This window comes from Phaseolus vulgaris, chromosome 4 (assembly GCF_051622355.1).
Source record: "Phaseolus vulgaris cultivar YP4 chromosome 4, ASM5162235v1, whole genome shotgun sequence".
Lineage (NCBI taxonomy): Eukaryota > Viridiplantae > Streptophyta > Magnoliopsida > Fabales > Fabaceae > Phaseolus > Phaseolus vulgaris.
The window spans coordinates 40,117,805-40,144,327 of NC_143501.1; the positions used below are offsets into that span (position 1 = coordinate 40,117,805).

The window sequence follows — 26,523 nt, forward strand, 5'->3', positions numbered from 1 at the left end:
TTTAAATCAACAAGCACTTTTTTCTTTCTCACTCTAAAAAGGTGAAATCCAATGCAAGCACACGCTGTTCTGTTTCCATGAACAGTTAAATACAAGTTTGCGATCCTACTAAACCTATTAATATTACAAATACAAAAATCACATTATGATTTAGTTCTATTCAGCACACAACACACTTCAGCAAACGCTTATCAACACCAAACAGGGAAAATTAAGTTCTACCTTACCTACAAATTACTGCACGTTTGCAATTCTTTCCATCTTGTTCCGCGCTTTCGGGTTCTATCGTACAGTATAGCAACACGTGATATAAAACACATGAAAGATCAGAAAGAGGTGCGCTTCTTCGTATATTCTGTATCAATAAATATCACATGAGTCCAAAGACCAAATTCACTTAAATATTTTAGTACCTAAAGTAAGAAAATAAAGATTACAGATTCACAAGCTACTGCTTAGGCACTGATCAACAAATTGAATTGATAGCAGGAGTCTGAAACAAAATCATAGGATTCTCCCCTTAAGATGAGAAACTATATGGACGTATAACTTGAGAGTAGTGTGTTGATTTTCATGTTATCACAACATTTTCCATGACCATGGTAGATGTTGTACATGCAGGACTAATTACTATATTTCATCAATAACCAAGGCGTGTTGTCTTGCAATCTTAAAGACATGTTTTTTCGATCTTTTTCTTTCCTTTATTTTACTCTGTCGTTTTATCCAACAATGAAGGACACCGTCAACATAAAAATCCGTAAACATAATCACACTCACAAACAGAACGCATGCAAGCCTTCTTGCTTCACCTAAAATCACACGTTTTGTAAACTCCATGCATGTTACAGTATAGTACTCCAGCAGTTCAGCTAGGAAAACATTTTAAAAGTATATTTTAATAAAAAAGAGAAACCAAGAGAGAAGTTACTATTACAGGGAGACAAAGTACAATATGAATGTGCATAGAAGAACCAGAACACATGAACTGAGATTGAGGAATCCTCCATAAAGAAACAAAATACGCACTGATCGCACTCTATTGCAGGATAATCTACCAGAGGCTAAGAATGAATTATATTCCTAGCAAATAAAATACTGAAATCTCAGAGTATTTTGTGAAGTTTAACTGTTTTACCAGTAAATGATTCTATCAAGTTTCTGTATTGGAAGGCTGATTTTGACACAACTCGGCACTCAACATATGATGAAGAAGAGTATCAACCCTCTGGCTTCGTGTTTTAGTGCTGCAGCAATAATGTTAAGAGTATAAGATCACCATCAACATGCCTTCAACTAACATCTGCTTCTAAGTTCAATTAGTCTTTCACAAGGTATTATAAGTGGCAAGAAATTCAATCATTATCATTCCATTCCTCAAAATTAATTAAATTTAAGCATAGGTATAATGAGCCTGTGCATTATATACACTTCAAACCAAAGGGATTTGTTTCAGGAAGCATCTTAGGGATATAGAACTATTCTCGTGCCTTCATCTTACAACTAAAAGCGTTTAGGATGAGTTGGTCTTTGTTCAATACATGTAAAGATCTAATTTAAAGGTCTAGGATTCCCACATTGGAACTATGGAATTCAAGGCAATGAGGTCTCAAACTACTGTAGGTAGCTTGTGTTGTAGTTCTCCCAAGGTTTTTATCAATTGGTATCAAAATCTTCCATCAAGTCTCTTAGCTAAAAACAAGTGGCACAGGTGGTGACATAGGCATTGCAAGGTTCACTCAGGACTAGTCAAAGGGCAAGTGCACAACTAACCTGCGTGGGCATCAGGGATGTGCAGTGTGGTGAGAAGTTAGGATCCAATTACAAGGTATGGGACTCAGAGTTCCATGGAATTATGGGATTCTAGTGTGGGGCTTTTATAAGACCTTGGACTCTCCAACTACAATAACTAGCTTTAGTGGTGTCGTTCTCCCAAAATTCTTATTAATATAAAAGAGTAGCTTATTTTGTGCTTTGAATCCTTAACAAATATTGAAAGCTATACATACCCAATAGACCGTTTTCGATACTTATCTCCTCCAACATCCTGTATATAGATGGAAAATATAGTACAATCAATAACTGATGAAACACCAATTAATAATTTGATAAAATATAATACTAAACACAGAAATCACACAATATAATAGTAGATTTGCTGTCTTAAAGACAAAAGTCTTCCGCCATGAGTGCTCTCCACCCACAAACAGAAAATAACAACATACTTTTATTAAAGATATAATCCTACTGAATAACTACCATCATTTAGTTTCTAAGAGAATACAGAATCACCAACACAAAATAAGTTATTTCATGTCATACTCAAAATAATAATTATATCAATCAATCAGTGGATCCTTCCAAAAGTACTTGGATCTCAGGCTACCGTCAGAAAGAGAACAAAATCATGTAAAAATCGAAAAGTTATTTTTACATTCAATAAGAGACTGTACAAAGTTGTCTATGGAGCAGTACAAATTTGTAATGTGGACATTTATTTCAGAATCAAGTAATAAGCAGCTTCCAGAATGAGGGTAAATAAAAATAAGAAAAAGATAGATAGATACCCAACATAGTTTCAACACCCATCTAACACTCCAATTTTATTATTTTTAAGTGACTATAAAAGCAAACAAAACAAAAAAACTGAAAAATAATAAATAAAAACACTTAAGTGAGTATTGTCGGGGTATTATCACTCATATTCAAGGATACCCATTACTCACTAAAATTAGTAAAACAGCTCCTACACACACCCATTGATAATATTAGGACAATGATTGCTGCATACAGTAGGGCGTGTGGATAATTACGGCTATTCAAAAAAAGTTGCAGTGAGACTAGGTTTGTTTTCATGTAGCTGACAGAGGAGTCTGTGAAGGAATACCATTACTCATAAGCATTGGATTTATTTATGGCCACAACTAACAATGTCAAATAAGTTTCTTAGCTATTTTCCAGGAGTAGTAACCAACCATTGATTTAAAATAACAGACTTGCAAATGTTGCATTATTTGTTTGCGTTATCATATTTAGTTTTTCTGTTTTAAGTTATTGGGCTTTTGACCCAACTTTCCTTTTCTGTTTCAGCTAGGTCTTAGTCTTTTTCTTATATATATACCATGTATTTTACTCTCCAATACACAAGTAGGTAAGTAAGAATTTCTTTTATATTTTTTTTCTCTGTTTTTCTCTTTTTTATACTTAAGTCATTGTCTCTTTTTCATTTGCAATTAAGGTTCATCAGAACCTCCCTTTTTCCATTGTGATTACGTGCGCTCCATTTGATGCACCACATCAAACAAGAAATATTCATCTTCATTAACTGTAATAGTTTGCAATCATTGCATTTGATATGAATCACTCCATAAAATTTGGTGCAGCTGTTTTCAATTATATTGTTTAATTGAAATACTTATCATTTATTAGTTAATACTTAAACACAGCTGCTTGAAAGGCTAAGCAATTTATAATTCCTTATTGGTAAGAGTTCACAGTTAAATACAAACCTTGTTCGTTCCTTCAGAACTTTCTGATGACTCAAGATCCATTTCAGCAAAGAATGCCTCCAAGACAAAAGCAATAATCTGAAAAGCAGGGAAGACAAAATCATTTCTAACTTATTAAGCATAAGCAATGTGTTAAGATGGTATAATTTGGGCAATGGTATTCCCTTTGATTAATCATAAAAATATTAACATTTTTTTTATTTAGACGTATACGATGCACATATCATGTGCACTTATTTTTAAAATAAGTGGATAAGATCGGTGACAGATACATATTTAAAAATCTATAAAATCTTCAAACATGAAGTATATAATTTCAATTGTGCAGATCCCATTTAAAATCACAATTCTTAGATATTGCCATAATAAAAAATTATAAATCTTTGTTAGAACAAAAATATTTGAGCTTCATAAGTATGGATACTTCATAAATACGTATCATTGAAGTATCCAGGAGTATCATCACATATATATCGGATTAGGATATGGATACACGACACAAATTGAAGTATCGGTGCATAAGTGCTTAAACCTTACTCAACTCTAAAAGTAAACTCTTGAGGTGAGGAGTGCCTAAATCAATATCAGGAAAGTCATGATTGATTTTTGTACTGGCCTAATGTAAGATCTATGATATGTCATCCTCAGCTAAATCAATTCTAAAGTCTAGCTCATACAATAAGGGTTGTCTAAAGTCTCTTTGGTCATATTTATAGTTGATATGTGATCCCAGCAAAAATGAGTCCTTGTTACTGCTTTCTGTTAAATAAACAATTGTAAAGAATTTCCATTGTGCATGTCCATATGAGAAACATTGTAACTTCTCAATGTTCTCATTCCTGAGATATAATTCGTATTCCACAAAATTGACAAGGTATCAGATAAGGACAAAGTAAACCATACCAAGTTCAGAAGCAGCAAAACAGTAATTAAGTAGAAGCTAATGAAGTACAAATAGGTCCAAGAAGTCCCAGTTAATTCCTTGTAACTCTGAAACAGAAAACCACAGAACCTATGCTGTAAGTGCATGTTAAAGTCATAATTTCACAATATCAAAGATGATGATATCATACAATAATTGATTACTAACAGATATGACATTACTCATGCTGCAAGTAATCTGTGCATATTTTAGATTACTGTTAATTTCAATAAGTGTTTTACAAACAACCCAGCATCGAACAACTATGCACAAAATGCTTGTTAGTTATAATATTATTCAATTTATCTTTACTTGATCATTAGGTTTCTTCAACAGAGATGGGATATGGCCATTGACTGAACTCTACAGAGAGACTTACCCTCTAACAAAAGGACAAGTCTAGAATTCCTAGACAACACTTTTCAATCCCATGTTAGCATGAAAGATAAATGAAAATCCATAAATTTGTAAAACAATCACAACTTCAAATACATCCAAGAGGGAACTGACACCATATACTCCGATACCAGATCATACTCTTTAGGAGTGGAAAAATGGATAAATCGGATAAATTTTAGTTCAGATTATAACAAATTGAATTTAAATAATCTATTTATCCATTTTGAAATATTAAAAATTCAATTGAAAAATTGAATCTATCCATAATCCATCTGATATAAATCTATACATTTAGAATTTGTTCATGGATGATATCCAATCAATCCACAAAAATAATACCATCTTAGGTTATATATAAGAAACAAATACCTAATTCATCATAATTAAAAAAGTAGTTAAATTAGTTGGTTTTATTTATAATTTCATAAATTTAAATTTTATTTCAAAATACACGTAGAATTAAATGGCTTAAGGGATGGTCTTATCTTATTTAATGATAATTCAATTAATTATTTTTCAATCAATAAGAATGACTTATTTCTTTAATGAAAAATAAATGCATCCACTTTAAAGATTAATGAATAGATATCTCATTCATATACTTCAATATAAGGTTAGGGTATAAAATGAAATTAACAAGTAATGCATTTGAAATTAGTCATGTTTTTTTAAATATATTTTGTAAAATATTTTTAAAAAAATAAAATATATTTCTTGGACATTTTACAAATAAATTAAGAAAGATTTAAATAAGAAAAAATTAGATTGAATTTATTTGATCCATAAACTATCTCAAATAATCAATTAGATTTTTGAAAATTAATGAATGAATCATTAACTATTCATAAACTTGAATAGATAGATTGGATTCAATCCATTTCTTTTATGGTAATGAATGAATTAAACGTATTTACCTATGGGTGAATTGGACAATTTATTTGGTCGAGTCACCCCTAATTCTCTCTCAAGTTATAAAGAGGTCTAAGACATGTCTATAAAGTGGTTTAAAGGATTAAAGGATAATACATTTCTGACTCAGCACAATACATTTAACCCGATAATGAGTAACTAATGCTCTTTACACAACCAAACAATCACATTATAGTCCTAACAACCCTTTTAATGTATATTCAACTGTCTAATAAGCAAAAGCCTATAGAAATAAATATTCTTCTAAAAGTACTTATTAAACTCTACATACTCATACAAATCTTTGGTATGTTCCTGACTTGGCCGATTTCTTGGTTGAATTACCAAAACTCAGTGAAAAACGTGATTGATGGTCACTTAGTGTTGATAGCTTGTTGAAAAAAAAGGTAGCCGGGATGGAATCATCTTGGAAGGACCCAATGACATAATTCTCAAGCAAGCTATTCATTTCACTTTCAAAACATCCAACAAGTGTTGATTGTTAGGCTTAAGCTTGCTAGAGAACTCAAGAAAAAACTCGACGATGCCAAAGGTCTATGGGCCAAAGAGATACTTGCATATTCTGGGGGCCTCATTGTACCCTTCAATCATCCACGGGAGAGACAGCTTTCTAACTAACATATGGGGCTAACACCATGATCCCTATAGAGCTCAGTGAATTGTCATGGGAAGACAAAATTTTGATGAAATGAAAGCCATAATAATGACAACCTTATAGTCGACTTAGACCTTGTCCATGAGATAAGAGAAGAAGCTCTGGTCAAAGAATAGGCCGCAAAGGGAAGAGTTGCATGACATTACAACACGTGTATCCTAGAACGTCTTTTCCATAAGGGTGACCTAATTTGTCACAAACTTGGAGAAGCTGAGAAGGACAAAATTGTTAATTTAGCACCCAACTGAGACGGTCCATACGGAGTACTTGATTCATTGCAAAATGGGACATATAAACTCGAGGAATTAAATGGAAAACTCATCGAGGACTTGGAATGCAAACCGCCTAAAAGTGTATTATGTTATGCTGAGTCAGAGATGTATCATCCTTTAATCCTAGGTAGGTACATGTCATAAACAAGAAACTTGTATTTATATATATATATATACATACATATATATATATATATACATATATATATATTATTATTATTTTTTTCTAATTCAGCTTATATCAGTTTAATTTGGTCATAAGAGAACAACCTTAGAACCATAGTACAAAACTCAATATGCCTTGTTTCCAAAGAGGGAGAGGTAGGTCACTTCAAACTTCCTCAAAAACATACTAGGACACTGAACAATCCCTTTACTTTGTCTTTATGCAAATAATTAATCCACTAAACATCAAATTATAACGTCCATTCATTATTAACTTTCAGTACAACTAGTCAAATATATTTTACCGAAACCACTTATTGGTCATGAATGTCAACCTAAATTAAAAGATAGATTGAAGACAACTTGAATGACGGATTCATATGGACTATTCTAAACTTGACCGAGTAGACAACCAAATGTAACTGGTTGATAACATAGGAAGATTGTATGTTGACTGAGTCTCAAAACACAATCAAAACATGCCAGTAGGCATCATGCTTCACAAGTACTTTTTAGTAAGCATATCAAGTTTTCCATATAGCCAGCTCACATTGGATAATACTATATTGATTTCCAATTGCTATCATTATAAACGCAATGCTGACTATAGGATTGCTTGAGTGACTTTTATCTATTACAAAAACACAAGTATTAAATTCAAATATTTGGCATAGATCTAAAACATGATTATCTTGTAGTATTTTCAATAAAATGCTTTACTGAGAAAAGAAAATAAAATTAGTTTTAATCCTATGAGGAGGAGAGTGAGGCCAAGAAGAGGATGTGGTCAAACAGGATCTCATTGTAAATAACATTGTTAAAACTTTGGTCTTCAACCGAACCAAATGACATGATGCGATCCATGTAACTAACCTCACCTAGTTGTAAGACTTAGTTCTTGTATTTTTAGTAAAATACTACTGGGACCAGAAATTTAATCAAGACAAATTGTTATGAAAACAAAGAAATATATGTCACATACCAATGGTGGCTAGCCTGCAACAACTATTAGCCTAATTACATTATCAAAAATCAACAGATCACAGTGTAAGTAAAAAAGAAAACGGGACAGCACACATACCGTCATCACTTCATCCCAGGTTGCCGTGACAAGAAAATTGAAAAGTGTCACTATTCCATTCGGGTAATCATTGAAATTGAAAACCAAATAGCTATTTTCTGTCAAGAATGACACTCCAAATAACATTTACCCCAATTATTCCATTTTCTTTACAGTAAGCAATTGTTCCGTTTAAGAAGCAACATAAATACCAGTATTAAATTCAGACCTAGATTGTTGACCAAATCCCACCTTCACCCCCAAGAAATGTCATGTTTAGTGAGAATAATGAAATTACACGAGCTTGAAATTTATGTTGGCGTGAAGGAAGATATAATTATTACCCGATCAGACAAACCATTACAAGCTAAAGGAGACAATTTTATAGATGATCAAAGGATACTCATTTTCGGCAAGAGCTGTTGATTCCAATTCAGGGTTTCCAGCATTAACAATTCCACCAAAAATCTGCAGATACAAAGATAGAACAGGAGTAATTTTATTAGAAAAAGAAATGGATCATTAGTATGAAAAGGTGAAATAAATCCTCAATTTAACTTGTAAATCTATTCAGAAAATGATCAACCACTACTAGCATTTCACTCACCTGTACACCAAGCGAACAATAAATGCATAAGACAGAAAATATGATCCCTAGGTATGGCATCAAACTTGGTATGAGAGTCAAGAAAGTTGCCACAAAGGCTCGGTATCGCTTGACATGCATTAGGATTCTTATTAATCTCAACATTCTTGCAAGAAGAAGGTAACGAATCCTGTAAGGAATCAGGCAAAGCAATGTGTAATAGCACCTTCAAATAAATGTTACAAAACCAAAGGACAAACAACTTCCCATCTTCAAATGAATATACTATTTTTCAGACACACTAGTAATGAAAATGGGTCCTGAAAATACACTCTACTGGGACTGAAGGGATGTTCGGTGAAATAAATCCCGAAATGTGCAACATTAAGCATTATGTTTCATGCAGTAATTAGGAATTATGAACCAGAAACAGAAATTTAAAACATTGGAATATTCATAGTAAAAGTTCATACCATTCTCCATTTGTGATAAAAGGAAGAGCGTCATCAGGTACAGCAAAAGTTACAGTTTCTCCAATGGCTGCAAAATTTAGAATTATCAGCCAGTGCAGCATAGCAAGGCCTTAAAAACTAGATTTCCCATAAAAAATACAAATCCAGAGCCTAAAATGAATGCAACGTATTATGAACTAGAATAGCAGATTCTAGACACCTAATATTACAACAACAACCAAACCTTTTCTCATTAGGTGAGGTCAGCTACATAGATCAAGTAACATCATAAATCATGTCTATAAAGAAACTATTGACCATAAATTCCTTCTATGTGGTTTTGCCCTATTTCTTTTTCCTCTCTCTTATCTACGACTTCCAATGTGTGTTCTCCCCACACACTCAAACCATCTAAGGCAAGTTTTACAGTTTTATTCTAAACTAGGTGCTACCCCAACTTACTCTAATGCATTCATTCCTAATATTTTATTTTTGTCTATCTTTTCTAATAACTCAACAAAGATTCTCATTTGTTTATTCGTCTGTTGACTTTTTCTTGCCCAACACAAAATATCATACAATATTAGAGGTCTTAAAATTCACCAAAAAGAATCAGAGGTCTTATAATTGAGTAATAAAACTTTCCCGTAAGCTTGTACATTACTTTTCTGTCACATATAACACTCAAACTACTATATTATTTATTAAGCCCGACTAAATCCTACTGTGTACATTTTCCTCTATTTTCATACACCCGAGACTACCACTACTATTTCAATGATCAGGCTTTCAAATCCAACTCAGACTATTCTAGAATGCTAAACCCAATCGAAGAATTACTAAACCAATTAAAGTGTTAACTAAAAAAATCTAAAACTAAAAACCTGCTTGTTTTTATTTGGTTTGGATCAGATTTTAAACACTATTTTTATAACCAAACCCAATAAAACGACCTCCCTTTTAATATTATTATACATTTCCTTTTTCACTAACACCCTAAACCAAGTAAACATCCCTTTTAGTTATTGAAAGTGACCATATGAATCACTATCATTACAATAATGCTAAGGATGCTAGAAACCTTTTAAGTTGTTTAGGTTCTAAAAGATCATTATCTCATTGTTACTCACAATAAGCAAACTCAAGTCCTTCAATTACTTTCATACATTTAAGTGGTATAGAAAACAAACTAGTCAATGAAGTAGCCAGTTCTTTGAGAAAAACATGCAAAAATAATTATACTAAAGGGAAAGGGAAAAAATACATGTAAAATGGTGCTATTCAGAAAGTGTTGATATAATAGTGTAGTATTTGAAATAACAATAAAATAATGAAAATAAATTCATAATTTTAAGAAACCAAATCATCTTATGGTTTGTTTGAACAAGTTTCTCTATAAGCCCTTCTAGGAGAGAAAAATAAGAAGAAAAAATATTAATTGACTACTCAAGAAGCTAAAATTAGTTTATGCATAAGTTAAAAATAAAAAAATACTAGAGAAGTTGTATGAGAGAGTTTCTACAAATTATTAACATTTTGCTCCACAAATAATATTATTATTAACATTTTTCTCTAGGAGGGAGTTTGAATACAAGTACATGAGCACACATAAAACTTTTAACCACTACACCAACTAAGTTGATTTTTATTTGTTGTTTAATCATAGACCCCTTAGACACCTAATTTTTTCTTTTAGAAGGAGCTTATGGATAAATTTGTTCAAACAGACCTTAATCTAATCCAAACTACTTCTAATCAGATTGGATTGGATTGAATTTGGTTTTGTATTCCAACTGACCTAAACTAAACTGTGAATATCCCCTTTTCATGGAAAAGCAAAAGAACAGATTCTATGCATTCAACCACATGTTGTTTAAAGAGAAAAAAGTATCAAGCAGCATAATGAGTTACCAATTATCACCGTGATAATAAAATCAAAGCGATTTTGACCATCCCGCCAATAGTTCTCAAATCCATATGCATAAATCCTTAAAAGCATTTCTACTACATATATCCACCCTGAAAAAAAGCAAGGAATGATCATATGAGAGAGTAAAAGCATAAGGTCTTGTGTATTAAAATAAAATAAAATGCACCAAAGCAAAATAAAGAATCCCCCAAGTACTCAACAGTATTTTAGAAACTAACAACAATAAAAGGGATAGCATATTTCCATCACTGATTTTATTTCTTGTGCGCTAAGAACGGATAAATATATAAAATCAACCTATAGCCTAAAATTCTGAGCTACAATTATTTGTTCATGCAAGCACAAAAACATGTCATGTAAAAATGAATAAAATAGAATATAAAAAAATCTCAGTGAAAGCTATGCATTCTCGTAGAAAGTATCTGACAAAATAAAATAAGTGAGATTCATTTAGTTTAGCCAATCCTTTTTTTCTTAAAAATGCGCTGCCTGAATTAAAAGTTTTAGTTTGGTTATAACCGAAAGATACAATACAAGAATTCTTAGTATATATTGTCAATTTGTCATAGAAAACAACTATAAAAAAGCTTATAACTTTACTTGATAAACAAAATAGAGATAAACTCATTTAGTTTTGCCGATTCTTTTCTCTCAAAAATATGCTGCCCGACTAAAAAGTTTTTAGTTTAGTCAGAACCCAAAGACACAAGAATTCTCAGTATTTAATGTCATAGAAAACAACCATTAAAAACTTATAACTTTAATTGATAAACAAAATAGAGACGAAGAGATTATGTACTCATGGTTTACTTTCATATCCAATATTTTTGTTGGTTAATCTCTTTAGATTATACTTGAAATATTGTCGTGATTTAGGTTAAATTAAGAAATTATTTTAATTTAGTTAGAGACATTTACTCTATGTAGTTTTCAGGGTAATTTTACCTTGGAATTCTCATTCTTCCGTTGAAGGATGTTTCACCTCTATATACATACAGAATTAATTAAATGGGGTTTAAAATAGTCTAAATTCTCAACCCTTCACACCACTTTACTTTTAACAGTTATTTCAACATACTGGTTACCCTTTTTTCAACCAGAACCTCAGAGACCCATATCTCCTTCAACCACCTTGACCTACTAATCCTAACTTTTTCTCTCACATTGTCTCATATTTAATTTAAATAAATAATATCAAAATGAATCATTCTATATCAGAAAACAGAATTGTTTGGCATGTCAAACCAATAAAAATTAGTCCACTGCTATCAGTCAAAGAAATTTGGAATTCTTTATTTTCTCTAGTCTGTTTTTAACTCTGCAATATCAAAAAAATTAATGTAAACTATACTGAATATCCTGGCTCTAAAACATCTCCTGGCCCTAATATATCAATCTTACTTAAATATTCAAAATAATATATTCTTTTACATTTAAAATTAAACCACCACTGCATATGAAAATAGTGAAGCAGAGGAAATTAGTCAGGGGAACTTAACTACTCAATTCAAGCTTTAGATATTTTACTTTAAAGAATCAGAAGCATTTTGTACAGTACAGAAAAGGACTTCACACTGCAAGGTCAAAGAAATGACAAGTAAAAACACAATCTAGATGTCCTTACCAAAAACGAACTCAACCATTTGCCACAGCTTTTGACCAGAATTGTTTTCTATATCAAGCTGCGATTGCGAATTAATACAAAATAATCAACATGAAGATACTTATATGCCTCCAAAAATTTGAATCAGTAACAGCACAATAAGCTAGGAATAACAAGATGAGGCCTTTACAGGCATGGCACATGTTCACATACACATCACAGAAGAAAACTCTGGAATAGAATATAGTATCATGGTTCAAAAACACAAAGAACATGGTGCATTTTTGTACACCTGTTATGATTGTAATTATCTTTGATAAACATACCCAGACAATATTTGCTAAGCTTACGGAAATCATCAATTATTTAGGTTGCAGAGTCCATATCAGCTACCACCACTAAATTTATCAAAAATAATCTACCTGGATGTCACAGTTAAATAATGGTGTAATCAGAAAAGAAGCAAGAGATAAAAAGTTGCAAAATATTATGTTAAAATTACAGATACAGTAGTGGTACACGAAAATGTTTTCTGAGACTAACTTTCCTCTCTTAAATGAATTACTTCTTTTATCCCGATTAAACTTTGTCTTGAATAAACACAACAGCTTGAACTTCTCATTCAAGATCTTGTTTTGTGGATGCTTACATTTGTGTGAGGAAGATTATCTAATAATATAGAATGGATACGATCAGCTCACTTTATACATTTTACTTTTACCAAAAGGATTGAGACTCATTTATTAAAAAATCATATGGCCTCCCCTTTTTGTGCTTGAAAGTACAGGGGAACCATGTTTTTGTCCTTCCAATATGACAACATTAACATTTAAATCACACATTTAATATGATGGTGTAGGATAATTTATAAAAGAACATAACATTCAGCCTGTTTTAGTATGAAAAGTTCGTGGAACTGTCTTATTGATCTTTGTAGAACCTCGAGTTCTTAATAATAATATAGCAAAATATCTAGTAACATCTTGATTATATCTAATAAAGTAACTTAGAATATCTTAAACTGTTGCTTATAATTTAGTTTTCATATTACCTAATATTAATTATGTATTTCCTTAATTAGTTAGGATTATGATCTAATATAAATAAAATAAGACTTAGTACTTTGCAACACATGTACCACATCAAGTTTTGATCAATTGCGGAGTATTTAATCTTTATTCTATCCTCTTCTGTATCTATAACTACTCTGAAGTCAAATTGAGTGTATTTTTTGAAATGTGGATGGCCTAAATTTTAGAAACTAACATCTCAAACTCCAAAACCCAAAATCCAGAGGAATGTAGTATTCTTTGTGAGTTGTTGCCAGATCACATATAAATAAAAAAATTATCTGACTTGTAGATACAAGTGCTCGACAGAAAAAATGAAAAATATGTTAATGTAAGTAGAGAACACAAAGTTCTTAATATTCTTATGACCACTAAAGCTGGAAAAGATGGGACCGATATCAGGCTGCCAGTAGAACAATCAGACATTTGAACTGTGGCTATATTTAAAGCATCAGTACATAATGAATTCATTAGACCTCATTCTTACATGATTTTTAATAAAAATAGCACCTATATACAACATTATTGAAAAATGCAAGTATATCCAGCATATAGTCACATCACAACAAATGATATTACAGATTGTGGTTAGCATGAATTAATAAATTACTTAGCATGGAAAACTGTTAATAAATATTTTCATTGAAAAACACGTCGTACCGTTGTCTCAATAATAACTGCAACCAGGTTTACTATGAGAATGAAGGACACTAAGTATCCAAACATAGGACTCTTTACAAATTCTTTTAATCTCTTTGAGCTGGGCCACTGGTAGAACGCTAAATACTCAAAGTAAGACATCTGCAACCAAATTGCAAAGTATTTCATGCGCTACAAATGTTTACCTTCCTAGTTACAGTTCACTTAAACTTCAAGATGTTTTAAATTTGGAGTCTTGGAACTTACAACATCTTCCTTTTGAAATTTTAAAGCAATTGCATTGCAAATATCAGCAAATTCATCCTTGTTGATCTGAAAGTACAAAATGCATTTACATTAAAGCATGCATCTACACACATAGGCATCAGTATGTGCATAGAAGATAACCAAACACAAAAGAACAGATTTTACCTTTATATCATGACTATCATCCAGCTCATCAAATATCAGCTCAAACTCTTCACTGGAGATTTTTGGCAAAGTCCTAAAGAAAACAAAATTTATGCTTCAACCTTCATAAAGCGAAAGGAAGACAATGGAAAACTTAGAATTTAACGAGTACTTCTTGTGTCAAAAAAATGTAGTGCCAGTTTACCGAGAAAACAAAACAGAAACAGTAGAGAAAATCTATGAGCAACAATAATATGAACAGTGGCTTACTTGGTAACTCCTAAAATTTCATGAGAAATATGTGAAGCTTCAAATGGAAGCAAACCAAGCAATACATCATTTAGGGAGAGCAGCCTCTTCTCTTAATCCTTAAAAACAATTTCTGTCTTCCAACATTTTTCTTTGATTGATATGAAGTGTTGTGTGTGCATGTTTCATTCAAGAGAAAGAAGAATGGGGGTAAAGGGAAATAAATACCACTATTAGGCAATAGGATTGGGTAAAACATAGGGAAGATCTCTATGAATGAGTCAATCTAGAAAAGTTAACTACATCCAACCCAAAACCTTAAAATATTAGGTATATGAATCTTCGCCACTAATGTGTTACTAAACATAATTCAATTAACCTTGTAGTTTATCCAGCCTTGGTCAATGTAAGATTTTCTTAATGCTTTGTTTGATAAAGATGAAAGAAATTGGTTGGATGGAAACAAGTGGGTAGAGTGTAAATAGTTGGGGAATCAAGTGGAGATTAAAGGTGTTTCATTGAAGAGAAATGGAGAAGAGATGAGGAGAGTGATGAGTAAAAATAGTACAATGGGTCCCATTATTTCTAACATTATTTCTCTCTTCCTTCTCTTCCACTGAAACCCCATACTAATTCTATCTCCACTCATCCTCTCCCATCTTCTCTACCAAACTCACCTTAAAACAAGGGTTCCATGTGCTATCTGACATCCTATTAATTTGCACGGGAAGCTAACAAAAATACTTAATGTTCCTTATTTCCTTCAAAGCCTTGATGTCCAATTTCCCCATCTTGGCAAACTTAGATGAACATATGCTAAATTCCGTTGACCTACGTATATCAACTACAGCTGTGTTATTATAGAAAACCCTCTATGCGTGTGCTTTCCAAGTTTAGAAGAAAGATGAACAGAGCTAATATATACGGATGAGACATGAAAGTCAGGCATCAGTCTCGTCAAGAAATACGTAATACATACAAATTTTCAAAAATATAAAAAACAACCTGATTTTTTCAATATCACTGAGTAAGCCGAGAACAAAGAATATGATAAATTGAAAGCATAATTAACACTGGGGAATAAAATAATACCTGTACTTGTTGAGCTCCTCAAAGAGCCTAATGCATTGATTTTTGTTGAGAGCTCCAATATTCTGCAACCACAAAACAATCTCAAATACCGTTAGAATCAATAAAAATAAGTAGCAAAGTCACAAAAGAAACCTATATCAAAGAACAAGAATCAATATAAAGACAACTTTATAATAAAAAAACAGCAGAACAAGGACAATTACACTACACACTTACACGGCACTAACACAGCAGAATGAATTGTTTACTCAAAACTCTTAGAAACTGAGTTTTATTCCTAACTCAACCTCACAAAACTAACTTGTAAGATAAAGATTCTATAAGTTATAATTTAATCATATATTTAATTGATGTGGGATCTCAAATACACTCTTTCACGATGTGAAAAAGAACTATGTCTGGTAGGTCATAGGGATTCGTCATAGGGATTCACCCTGTCACATGAATGGATACATTCTTATTATATAACTTTACTGTGTAATACAACTTAGTGAAGGTAGTGTGAAAGGTGCAGAGATCTTTGAGTCTAATTTAATATATGTGTCTTCCGAAAATAGAATCAAGTGTTTGCGATGTTAATGTCAGTGATTAATGACATGAGATGTAGCCAGTGGGTTGAGACTTAGATACTTGATTCTAATACATGTATATTGAACGAATTGAATATGTACCCATGAAAAGATATGAATTGATTGTGTGAATTGTGAAAATATGAGTTGAAAGAAATAAATGGAATGTATTTTTTATTTTATTTACAAATGTGATTATTGTCTCAATTTATAGACGGTTTACAACCTAATTAAGGAAGAAAATAATAGCTAATGAAAGCAAGAAATAATGGGTGATTAAAGTTGTACAAGTCAAATCACTAACAAATTTGTCCTAATAAATAGAGAATAAAATTTGCACTTAATTACAAAATAATTTTCCTGATTATGCAACACTCCCCCTCAAGTTGGTGAATGTATATCTATCATTCCTAACATGCAAGTAAGATCTTTGAACTGTTTTACGGAAAGTCCCTTAGTAAACATATCTATCTGCCAATTGGAGTCTTGAAGGGATGTACTCGGTGGCTATAAGACCATTATCCAACTTCTCCTTAATAAAATATCGGTCTATCTCTACATGCTTTGTTCGATCATGTTGAACTGGATTGTGTGCAATACTGATAGCGAACTTATTATCACACGCCAAACCCATAGGAGCTTCATATTTTATTTTGAGGTCATCAAGTATGATCTTCATCCATAATAGTTCACAAACCCCTTGAGCCATGACTCTAAATTATGCCTCTGCACTTGATCTTGAACTACATTTTGTTTCTTGCTTCTCCATGTCACCAGATTTCCACCCAAGAACATGCAATAGCCTGCGGTGGATCTCCTATCAACAATTGATCCTGCATAATCAGCATCAGTATATACTTTCATGGATAAGTTTTCTCCCTTTTTTAATAGCAATCCCTTCCCTGGAGAGGCTTTTAAGTACTGAATAATTCTATTTACTACCTACAAGTGTCTTTCTCTTGGATCATGTATAAATTAGCTAACCACACTAACTGCATAGGCTATGTCTGGCCTAGTGTGTGATAGATAAATGAGTTTTCCCACAAGTCTTTGATATTGTGTCTTCTCCACTTTTGGGTTTTCCTCATCATTTCCAATCCTATGATTTTGTTATTTTAGTACTCCAGTGATCTTACAACCCAACTTACCAGTCTCTTTGAAAAGATCAAGGATATATTTCCTTTGAAAAATGCCCTGTCTCGAGTAAGCAACCTCTAGGCCAGAGATGAACTATCAACGGAGTTGCCCCCCATCCAACATTACTGAGAAAGGAGTTTTTCCTTACCCAAGATTTGAATCCTAATTGGATCAAATTCAGAGTTCAATCCAGAAAGAAATATAAATATTTGCATCCTTTCAAGGAATTGTGCTAGTGCGATAGAGTCATGTGTGCACTTCATTTTCAATTTGATATTGATCTAATTCGACCCATAAACCATTCAACATACCATAGTAGCTTGTTATTGACAGGCTCCCTTGGCTGGTATGGAAGATCTTGTTTTCTATCTCATAACATGCTGCAGTATCTTTCTTCATAGAGTATGTTTGACAAAGGTTTTTCCAAATCTCCTTAGCAGCGGAGAAGAGCATACAATTTCGGCTAATCTCTAGTGTCATAGAATTCCATAACCAAGTCATGATAAGAGAGTCTTCATCGTCCCAATCTTCATATTTAGAATCGGTTTTGGCTGGAGGGTTCCCTTCTAGGTGATTCAATTTTTTCTTTCCTTTGAGAGTAGCACGAACCAACTGGGCCCATTGCAGGTAGTTGTTTCCATCGATACGGTAGTTGCTTTGCAACACCTACAAATCATTGGAGCTAAAGGGGTTGTATTTTTAGCCGACATTGGTAAGAGTTGACAGCAATAAGACAAAACCGATGGGCTTTGCAGGAAAAAAAAAAACTGGTGGTGGTTATGTTTGGAAAAAAAATGCCGGAAAATTTTTCTGACGGCTGCGGTCAGCGGCAGTCAGCAGTGGTCGGTGGCAGTCGACGGTGGTCGGCGGCTGGCAGTGGTAGTGACGATCAACAGCACAAAGTGGTAGTGGTCAACGGAGGAGAAAAAAAATTACAACAATGAAGGTTGTTTAGAAAAGTAATTGCAGCAATGAAGGCTACCCAGAAAAGTAATTGTAGCAATGAAGGCTGCCCAGAAAAGTAATTGCAGCAATGAAGACTGCTAAACAAAGATTGCAAAAGTAGAGTCTACCAGATCAGGAGTTATGATACCAAGTTGAAAGAAATGGATGGAATGTATTTCTGATGTTATTTACAAATGTGATTATAGTCTCAATTTATAGACTATTTACAACCTAATTAAGGAAAGAAATAATAGGTAATGAAAGCAAGAAATAATGGGTGATTAAAGCAGTACAAATCAAATCAAATCACTAACAAATTTGTCCTAATAATTAGATAATAAAATTTGCACTTAATTACATAATCATTCTCCTAATTATGCAACAATATGTAAATGGTTTTAATATATGCATGTGTGCAAAATTTTAAACACTAGCTTACCCTATCTTGTATGCTTGTGTGTTGTTTTCTTTCTAAACTGTGATGATCGTGTGTTACACTGGAGTAGATGTTATTTCGGGAGGAAAATGTATGGAGGGATAAGCTAAGGAAAGGGAAACAAAATTTATTTTGTTTTGTTAAATTTCATTTTTTGGGATATGTATATACGATAATTCCCTATGAGAAGGAAAGTTTATTTTGAAAAGACTTTAAACTGTAATGTGAATATTAGATATATATGTTTATTTTATCTTGTGATGATTACTAGCAATGAAACTATTAGTGGGATGTTACATTCCTTGTAACTATCAAAGATTAGAACATTATGTTGTTCTAAATAAAGATAAAGGTCAATCTTAATTTCTTAATAATTCTCTTTTAACATAAAGGAGTAAAAACAAATTTTATATTGAATATCAAAGGATATGAAAAGATAACCCACCAGAAATAAAAGAAGGGAAAGTATAGAATCTTTCATGAAGGGAAAGTAGAGAATCTTTCATGTTCATATAGCTAACCACATATCAAAATCGTTGTAAAATAAAACATAGTTATTTTGATATTAGCAGGCTAGCCTTGTTTGATAATGAAAAATTAAACAGAAACATGAAAATTACACTTACATGTGTATCTAAGAGATCAAAAGCTTTCTCCAGCATAGTTCTTCTCAGGAGATCCTTTTCAAAAACTTGTTTCACAAGCTACAACAAAAGAATATTTGATTATTGTTATTATTTGTATGAATATCCATCCTAGAGTACGTGATGAACATCAAAATTCTTATAATATACTCCAAGGTTGGGTAGCTAATAGGAACAGGGTCAACAGAGCTCCAATCCTTTCAAGTAACTTTATCGTTAAATCTACACAGAGAGAATAATTGTATGAACACATTTACCTCACTCTTGAAACTATCATAGACAACGGCAAGGATAAGGTTTGTAACAAAGTAAACCCCCACCAGCACAAACAGTACAAAGAACAGGGCATACCAACGAGAAGACCTTTAAAGCAAAAAATAAAAATTATGAGTGTTGATGATATCTCAAATTGAAAGGATAAAAGTCATCTAGCCAGACAAATTAAAACTATAAAATTCAAAACTCTTACTTGTATGCAGGAACCCAAACATCTGGATTATTGGAAGTGGTAAATAAAAGAAACATTTGATACAACGTAGTACCATAGGAAGTGAATACTGTTTTCCCCTGTATTGTATCCTCAAAAAACACATATGCCACCCAACTAGCAAAAAGAAGAAACAAAAGTCCCAATGCCTGCAATGCACGCAATTTGACAAAGCACTATCTGAGTAAGAGTGATGATTATAACAAATTGAAATAATCCAAAAGTAGCATTCATGCGAAATTGTTGTAAGAATTGCAACAGGAACATCAAAGAACAAGGCAAGGAGAAACATGAAAGTGAACTAACCAAGACATTTAAGTATGTGTCTAGCATCCCAACCAAGATAACGACGGTTTCTCGTAGCTCCCTAACATCAAATTCAAATGTAGAATTTGACTGTCAAAAATAGGTTATAAAGGATTTTGCCTTTTTACTGAATAATGAACAAACAAGAATTCACATTGTGAGGCATGTGAACTATGGCAAGTAACCTCGTGTCATAAATTACTAAATAACCTAAAGCTTAACTTGCCACCACACATGAAATAAAGAAACCCCCCTTAAAGACTGAAGCACGTACAGAGCACAAGACAAGCACAATTGGTCATAAAAGTGTAGTTTAAATGAAAGTGCTAACGATCAAACTGTTCTTGGCCTCCATAAAACAGAGATATCAGCTCCCGACTAAGTCTCTACGAAACAGCTTAAGTTTTTGTGTTGTTCATGTCAAAAATGTCCCTCCATTTAAGAAAATAAACTTTCAGGCACAGGAATCCTTTAAACATTGATATCAGAAAAAAAAAAAAAAAAAGGATGAGAGTACATGAGAGATGTTATATCCTACTCAGTTCTACTCTGTCCCTTCAATTATCTTCCCTTCCATTCTTGCGCATATAATAATAACCTTAGTTTCTAAATTTGAAATAGTAAAACAATGACTATTAAAAAATTCAAAGACGGGCCCAAAGTTATAATCTGCTGCAGTATATTTACTCCGAATGGAAACAAACAAGTTGAGATAGGTCAGGCAATACCTAATGTTCAGAACAAAAAGAACAACTCTGATATAAGGTGCAATTCTGAAAGGTAGAAAATCAAAAGCCAGGGGAGACAAGTAAAAGGCATAGAGCAGCGTATCAGCAACAAGAACTAATAGACAGAAAACCTGGAAATACCAACAAAAAATTTATCAGTAAACTAAAGAACCAGGTGCTTTAGATTAGATTTTATGAAGAAATTAGAGAGAGGGATATCAACCTTTTCAAAGGCCTACACCCATATCATCTATCTTCTTTTAACCAACCCCAATACATATTTCAACAGTACTCAAGGTTTTAAAGTTGTCTGAAACTTCCACCTAGGAACCTTAATGATAGAAAAAACTCTCAACTAAAATCTCTTTTATTTACGTTTGATTCAACTAGTTTGTCTTCCAAATCCAAACCAAATTTAGTTGGTGGATCAGGATTCCTTGACTCCGCTGGAATGCATCTGGTAAATTTAACACCAGCAATAGCCAACCCAGTCTTTAATTTGAGAAATAGAAATCTTCTTAAGAAAGAATTTGAGTTTTGGAGTCTGGACAATCAACTACAGTGTCATTGGCTGGGTTTGCACCAGGTTAATATTGGCCCAAAACAACTAGTGATCTGGTCAGGATAGGGCTGACCCAAGATATAAAATGTACAAATTTAGAAATTATGCATAGCTGTGTCAGAAAAATTTAGAAGGGAAACAAAGCTTGAGATGCTTTAAAATGTTTTTGTGTATGTAAACAAACAAACAAACATATACATAAAATATATGTACACGTATATACATATACATATCATATGTAAAAACACTATCATGTTATGCATAAAGTATTAATTTAAGGTAAGTTTTATAATTTATCCTTAATTTACAAAAGATATTATCTCAGGAAATAATATGTAACATTTGGTCGTGCCAAGTCAACCCAAAGTGTGACTTGATCCCGACAGAAAACTACATTAGGTCTAATTTTCAGATGGCAAAACTCGCCCTGATAGGTTTTGACTGGAACTGGTTAGGTCTTGAGCAACTCTACCTCCCAAAGGTGGAGTCCTTTGTTCAAAAGTTGGTCCTCTAAAGCAACATTAGAGCTGATAAAACTTTGTTGTCTCTTACCATATTATATTCTTTAATAGGATCTTGAAGCAACATACCTTCAATTGATTAATAGTACTTTTCCAATATATACGAAATCCTTCGTATGACAATGGGAAGAAAGTATGTATGATTAGCAAAAGAAGAGTTATTCCCTGCATTACACAAGAAAAGGCCATCGTAAGAAAAAAAACTGTACAGATAGTTGACAAATAAATACAAGGACACTTCAACAACTCCACAAATCAACCAATATCTCCATACCATTCCTTACGGTGAAAAACACTCCGTTTTTTAAAATAAAAGAAGAAAAAATTATTAGAAAGTAAAGATAGAATGTACTCCTGGAGGATAAGAAACTTTAAAAGGAAGGGAAAAATACTTATCAACCCAAATTGGATAAAAGATGTGAAAAAGCTTTTGCAAGTCACTGATACAAATCTTATTGAAATAAGCACTACCAAAGGAAAAGGAGACTCTCAGCAGATATGCATAAATAACAAAAGAAAAAAATAAAAGCAATAAAGTGATGTAGGTATGCAGTGGAAGGATAGTTAGGAGCCTGCACTTGCTTTATCACTCTAGAATGCCAGCTTAACAATAACACATTCCTAAAGATCTAAAATGAGACATTAAGGAAACAATATCACATATACAGGTAGTAGTAGCTGTTTCATTTTAATTTCAAAGTGTAGCTGAATAAATAACTTAACTTCAGCGTGGGATGACAAATATTACCTAAGGTACTCACCATTTTTAAAGTGACAACAACTAAAAGGTTCGCTGATAATTTACCGAATAAAAGTAACGGAGTCTGAAGTACTGAACTCTTACCTCATAAGTAAGACATTCTGCATCAGTTAGATACGGCAATTGACCCAAATAAAAATACTCTCTCTCATTGCAGGAATGTGTGACGAGTTTTTTACACCACAGAGGTTTCTGTACCAAGTAAAATACATTAGCAATATATTCTTTCTATCATATTTTCTTTAGCATGAAAGCCTCAAATACATAAAACTGGAACAAAAGTTCATAAGGAGCTTGCCACTACTTACCTCCAGGAAATTTAGGACTATCAAAGCAAAATAACCAAGAGACCATATGAGATTGAATTTAGTAAATATAAAATAAAATCTGGCATAATTTTGGAAGTTTGATGAATCAAGAATTTGCACAGGGAGACCAACACCATCTTCAGCCTGCATAAAGCATTTCCAACCAGAATAACAAGCAATTAAATGACCAGAAAGAAAGTCCATGAATAAATACATATCAATGTAAAGGGGAAGTTATTAGAATATATGTATATAAGTTAAATACTTCAGTAAATTTGTCCCAATCCACCAAAAAAAAGTCTACATTGTTTAAGAATTGATTAAAATGTAATTCATAATAACATTATCTTCCCTTAGATGCAACACCTTTTAAGAAAAAAAAAATTATTGGTCGTAGAAGGAGAGTCAAGGTCCTTCAGGTTAGAAAACTGGTCCTAGAAAGTCAAGGCTATCACACACATGGGTAGTAAGGCCCTTTTAGCCTTGACAGAAGACCACCGTTCTGGTATAGTAAAAAAATCTCAGTTCTTGTAGAAGATCAAGACAGAGTAGTTTATAAACATTTTCCTCCTTTAATTTATTAACATGAAACACCTAGCAGCCTTAACCTACTGACTGGACACACCGAGCAAACTTGAGTTTAGAGACCTAGAAAGAGAATTGGTGGTCCTGATTGTTTTATACTGAAATATATAATCAAAATCTGAATATAAGCACAAAAGAAAAGTCTAATCCAAAAGATTAGTCCGTTAGGTAAAAGAGTTTCAAGGTTTAAGTACCATATCAAGTAGCTCGTACTCATCGTGGGACTCTTAACATTACCTCTTTTAAGAGCCAACTCTCACAATGACTTTCACTCTATCGATATTGACCCTGTAGTAGTTCTTTTCTCTTTACGACAGTTCACTCATTTTTCAATATTCAATTTGCACCATAATCCATCTTATAGATAATCTTTTCCATAGCTCAACTCTTAATGAAAGAATCAATTAATAGAACTTAAACACAACAAAAGAGTTCAACCCAAAAGACAATTCTATTAGGAGGGAGAACTTCAAGGCTTAAGTACCACACAAAAACACTCTCTTTTTTTTAACTTTATCTGCTTTGCAATTTTTCATCATCCTCTCCATGTTTTTTGACATCTACAATTATTTATCTCTGCACTTTGCAATTTTGTAATTCTCGCTTTACCAAAACCGCAATATAAGTGACAACTTTCCCTACAACATACAGAACCACTTCCCTTACAATTGAAGACTTTCCAAATTTGAACGACGCTGACCAACTTAAGAGACGATGCAACTCAACTTCAAATATAATAATAAAATTCACATTGCCGCCAGAACAGATTCAATTGACTATTCTTAAGAAGCCTTCAATAACGAGTCCGTAACAAGCCATTGATGACAAGATCTACCTAAATATGATCAATACTTAACTCCAACACAATGCACGATAGAAACTCGCAGGCAATCACAAAGCACAAAAGTTAACGGCTGAATCAACGCATAAAAGTCAACAGTTCGCAATAAACGGAAAATAGAACCGAAAACGCGCAGCACTATGAGTTCACTGAAACAGATTCCAAACAACACATAAACGAAAGAAGAAAGAGTTAAACGAACCAGATCGATAAGCGCAGCGGCTTTCTCGTAGTTGGAACCGTAGGTTAAAGCATCCGAACGCCGGAACGGTCCTCGCCGCCGGTAGCTGAGGCCACTGCTTTCGCCTCTCAGCAGAGACTGTTCCATCTTCTGGAGAGAAGAGAACAACGAAGCGAGAGAAGAGAGAATAGAGAAGAGTGAAAGGATGAGTGATGCGCGCTGAAAATACTATTACAACTGTTTCATTTTTTATTACATATACAGTTGAAGAATGCTTTATGGATCACACATTTGGCACACGGAAAGTATGGCCCCAACAAAATAACGACCGAATTCAAGAGTAGACTTCGTTCTTATTGAGATAAGAAGTTTTATAAACTCTGTATCAATCTTATAAAATTGGTTTAAAATGAATATATTACTATATATTTATAAATAAATAACAAATAATTGATATGTCGAACAAACTTTTATTAAATAAACTCGAAATGGTTTATTAGAGTTAGCTTAACTGAATCAACCTTTAATAGAAGGAAGTAGTATCCATGTCCTTTGATAATTGTTTTTGAATAAGAAGATGTGATTGGGATGTTGATTCAGATCCAGGCTATTCTGTACGAATGAATCGCGTGTCCGCATCAACACTGGATAAGGTATCATTCAAAGTCAAAGAACTTCAATTTTTCACACCTTCCCTGTGTCCTTTTGTTTCTCCCATTTACTAGCATTTTGAATCTTTGTTATTTCTCATTCTTTTTTTATCATACAAATATAATTAAATTTCTGTAGTTGAATTTCGGATATTCCTTTTTTACTATTTAAGATCATTCTCTAATTTTAAAATAAATTTGTCACTGTCTTTCGCTATCATAATGTCGGAAGTCACTGCCATGGTGCTTTGTTGGGTGTATTTGCCGAATGGAGACACGTGTCCAAACTTTACACTTGGAAAATTAATTTACGAGTTCACCGACGATGAAATTCTTTGAACTAGAAATTGATTTAGTTAATGAATATCGGAATTGTAATTCAATATAAATAAAATTTATAATTAAAATTAATTTCACAAAATAGAGATTTTTAGATGCTGTATTAAAATTGTAGATTAGGATGAGATACATCATATATTATTAACTGTGACCACGATTTAAAGATGATATTATTTTATTTATTTATTTGAGAGAAAGACAAATTAAAATAAAATAAAAAATAGGTGCCACGACCTACATGCAGTCTCAACTTGTCTGCACCTGGCATGAGGTTTGTTGAAAGTGAAACCTTCCATTATTAAAGGAGAACTTTCTGCTTCCATTATATATATATATATATATATATATATATATATATATATAACAATTTTTTATTATCACTTAAAACTTTATTACTGACTATAAATAAAATCTGTTAAATAAATAATAGAACTCTCAAATTTTATTATTTTTAATATATTTATTTCACCTTTTTTATTTCATAAATAACTCTTAAAAATTAGCAACCTGCTATTGTCGGCAACTCATTTGGTCAGAAATTGCCGCTGCTATGATTAGATCTATTAAAGACAGTCTTCAC

At 32.6% G+C, this 26,523-nt stretch overlaps 1 protein-coding gene across 1 annotated transcript; it reads right to left on the minus strand.

Annotated features, from left to right (window-relative positions):
• TPC1 (two-pore channel 1) lies at nucleotides 1-25,482 on the minus strand. Its single transcript, XM_068646606.2, has 24 exons — nucleotides 24,976-25,482; nucleotides 23,348-23,491; nucleotides 23,124-23,231; nucleotides 22,349-22,444; nucleotides 21,197-21,327; nucleotides 20,469-20,529; nucleotides 20,145-20,311; nucleotides 19,933-20,038; nucleotides 19,658-19,735; nucleotides 15,945-16,006; nucleotides 14,625-14,697; nucleotides 14,460-14,525; nucleotides 14,214-14,354; nucleotides 12,505-12,562; nucleotides 10,862-10,969; nucleotides 8,972-9,038; nucleotides 8,520-8,688; nucleotides 8,316-8,380; nucleotides 7,934-8,024; nucleotides 4,413-4,499; nucleotides 3,510-3,587; nucleotides 2,010-2,047; nucleotides 1,139-1,247; nucleotides 1-355 (listed from the first exon to the last, which is right to left on the minus strand). Exons 1-23 carry the CDS (start codon nucleotides 25,099-25,101, stop codon nucleotides 1,154-1,156), a joined length of 2,214 nt encoding a protein of 737 aa, XP_068502707.1. The 5' UTR covers nucleotides 25,102-25,482; the 3' UTR covers nucleotides 1-355; nucleotides 1,139-1,153.
• Nucleotides 25,483-26,523: the final 1,041 nt, after the last annotated feature.

Excerpts from the sequence above, each read along its gene's own strand:
- TPC1 (XM_068646606.2), bottom strand. The coding sequence starts at position 25,101 with ATGGAACAGTCTCTGCTGAGAGGCGAAAGCAGTGGCCTCAGCTACCGG. Across the intron at positions 3,588-4,412 it reads TTTTGCTGCTTCTGAACTTG|ATTATTGCTTTTGTCTTGGA; the intron begins GTATGGTTTACT and ends CCTGCTTTTCAG. Across the intron at positions 2,048-3,509 it reads GTTCTGAAGGAACGAACAAG|GATGTTGGAGGAGATAAGTA; the intron begins GTTTGTATTTAA and ends ATCTATATACAG.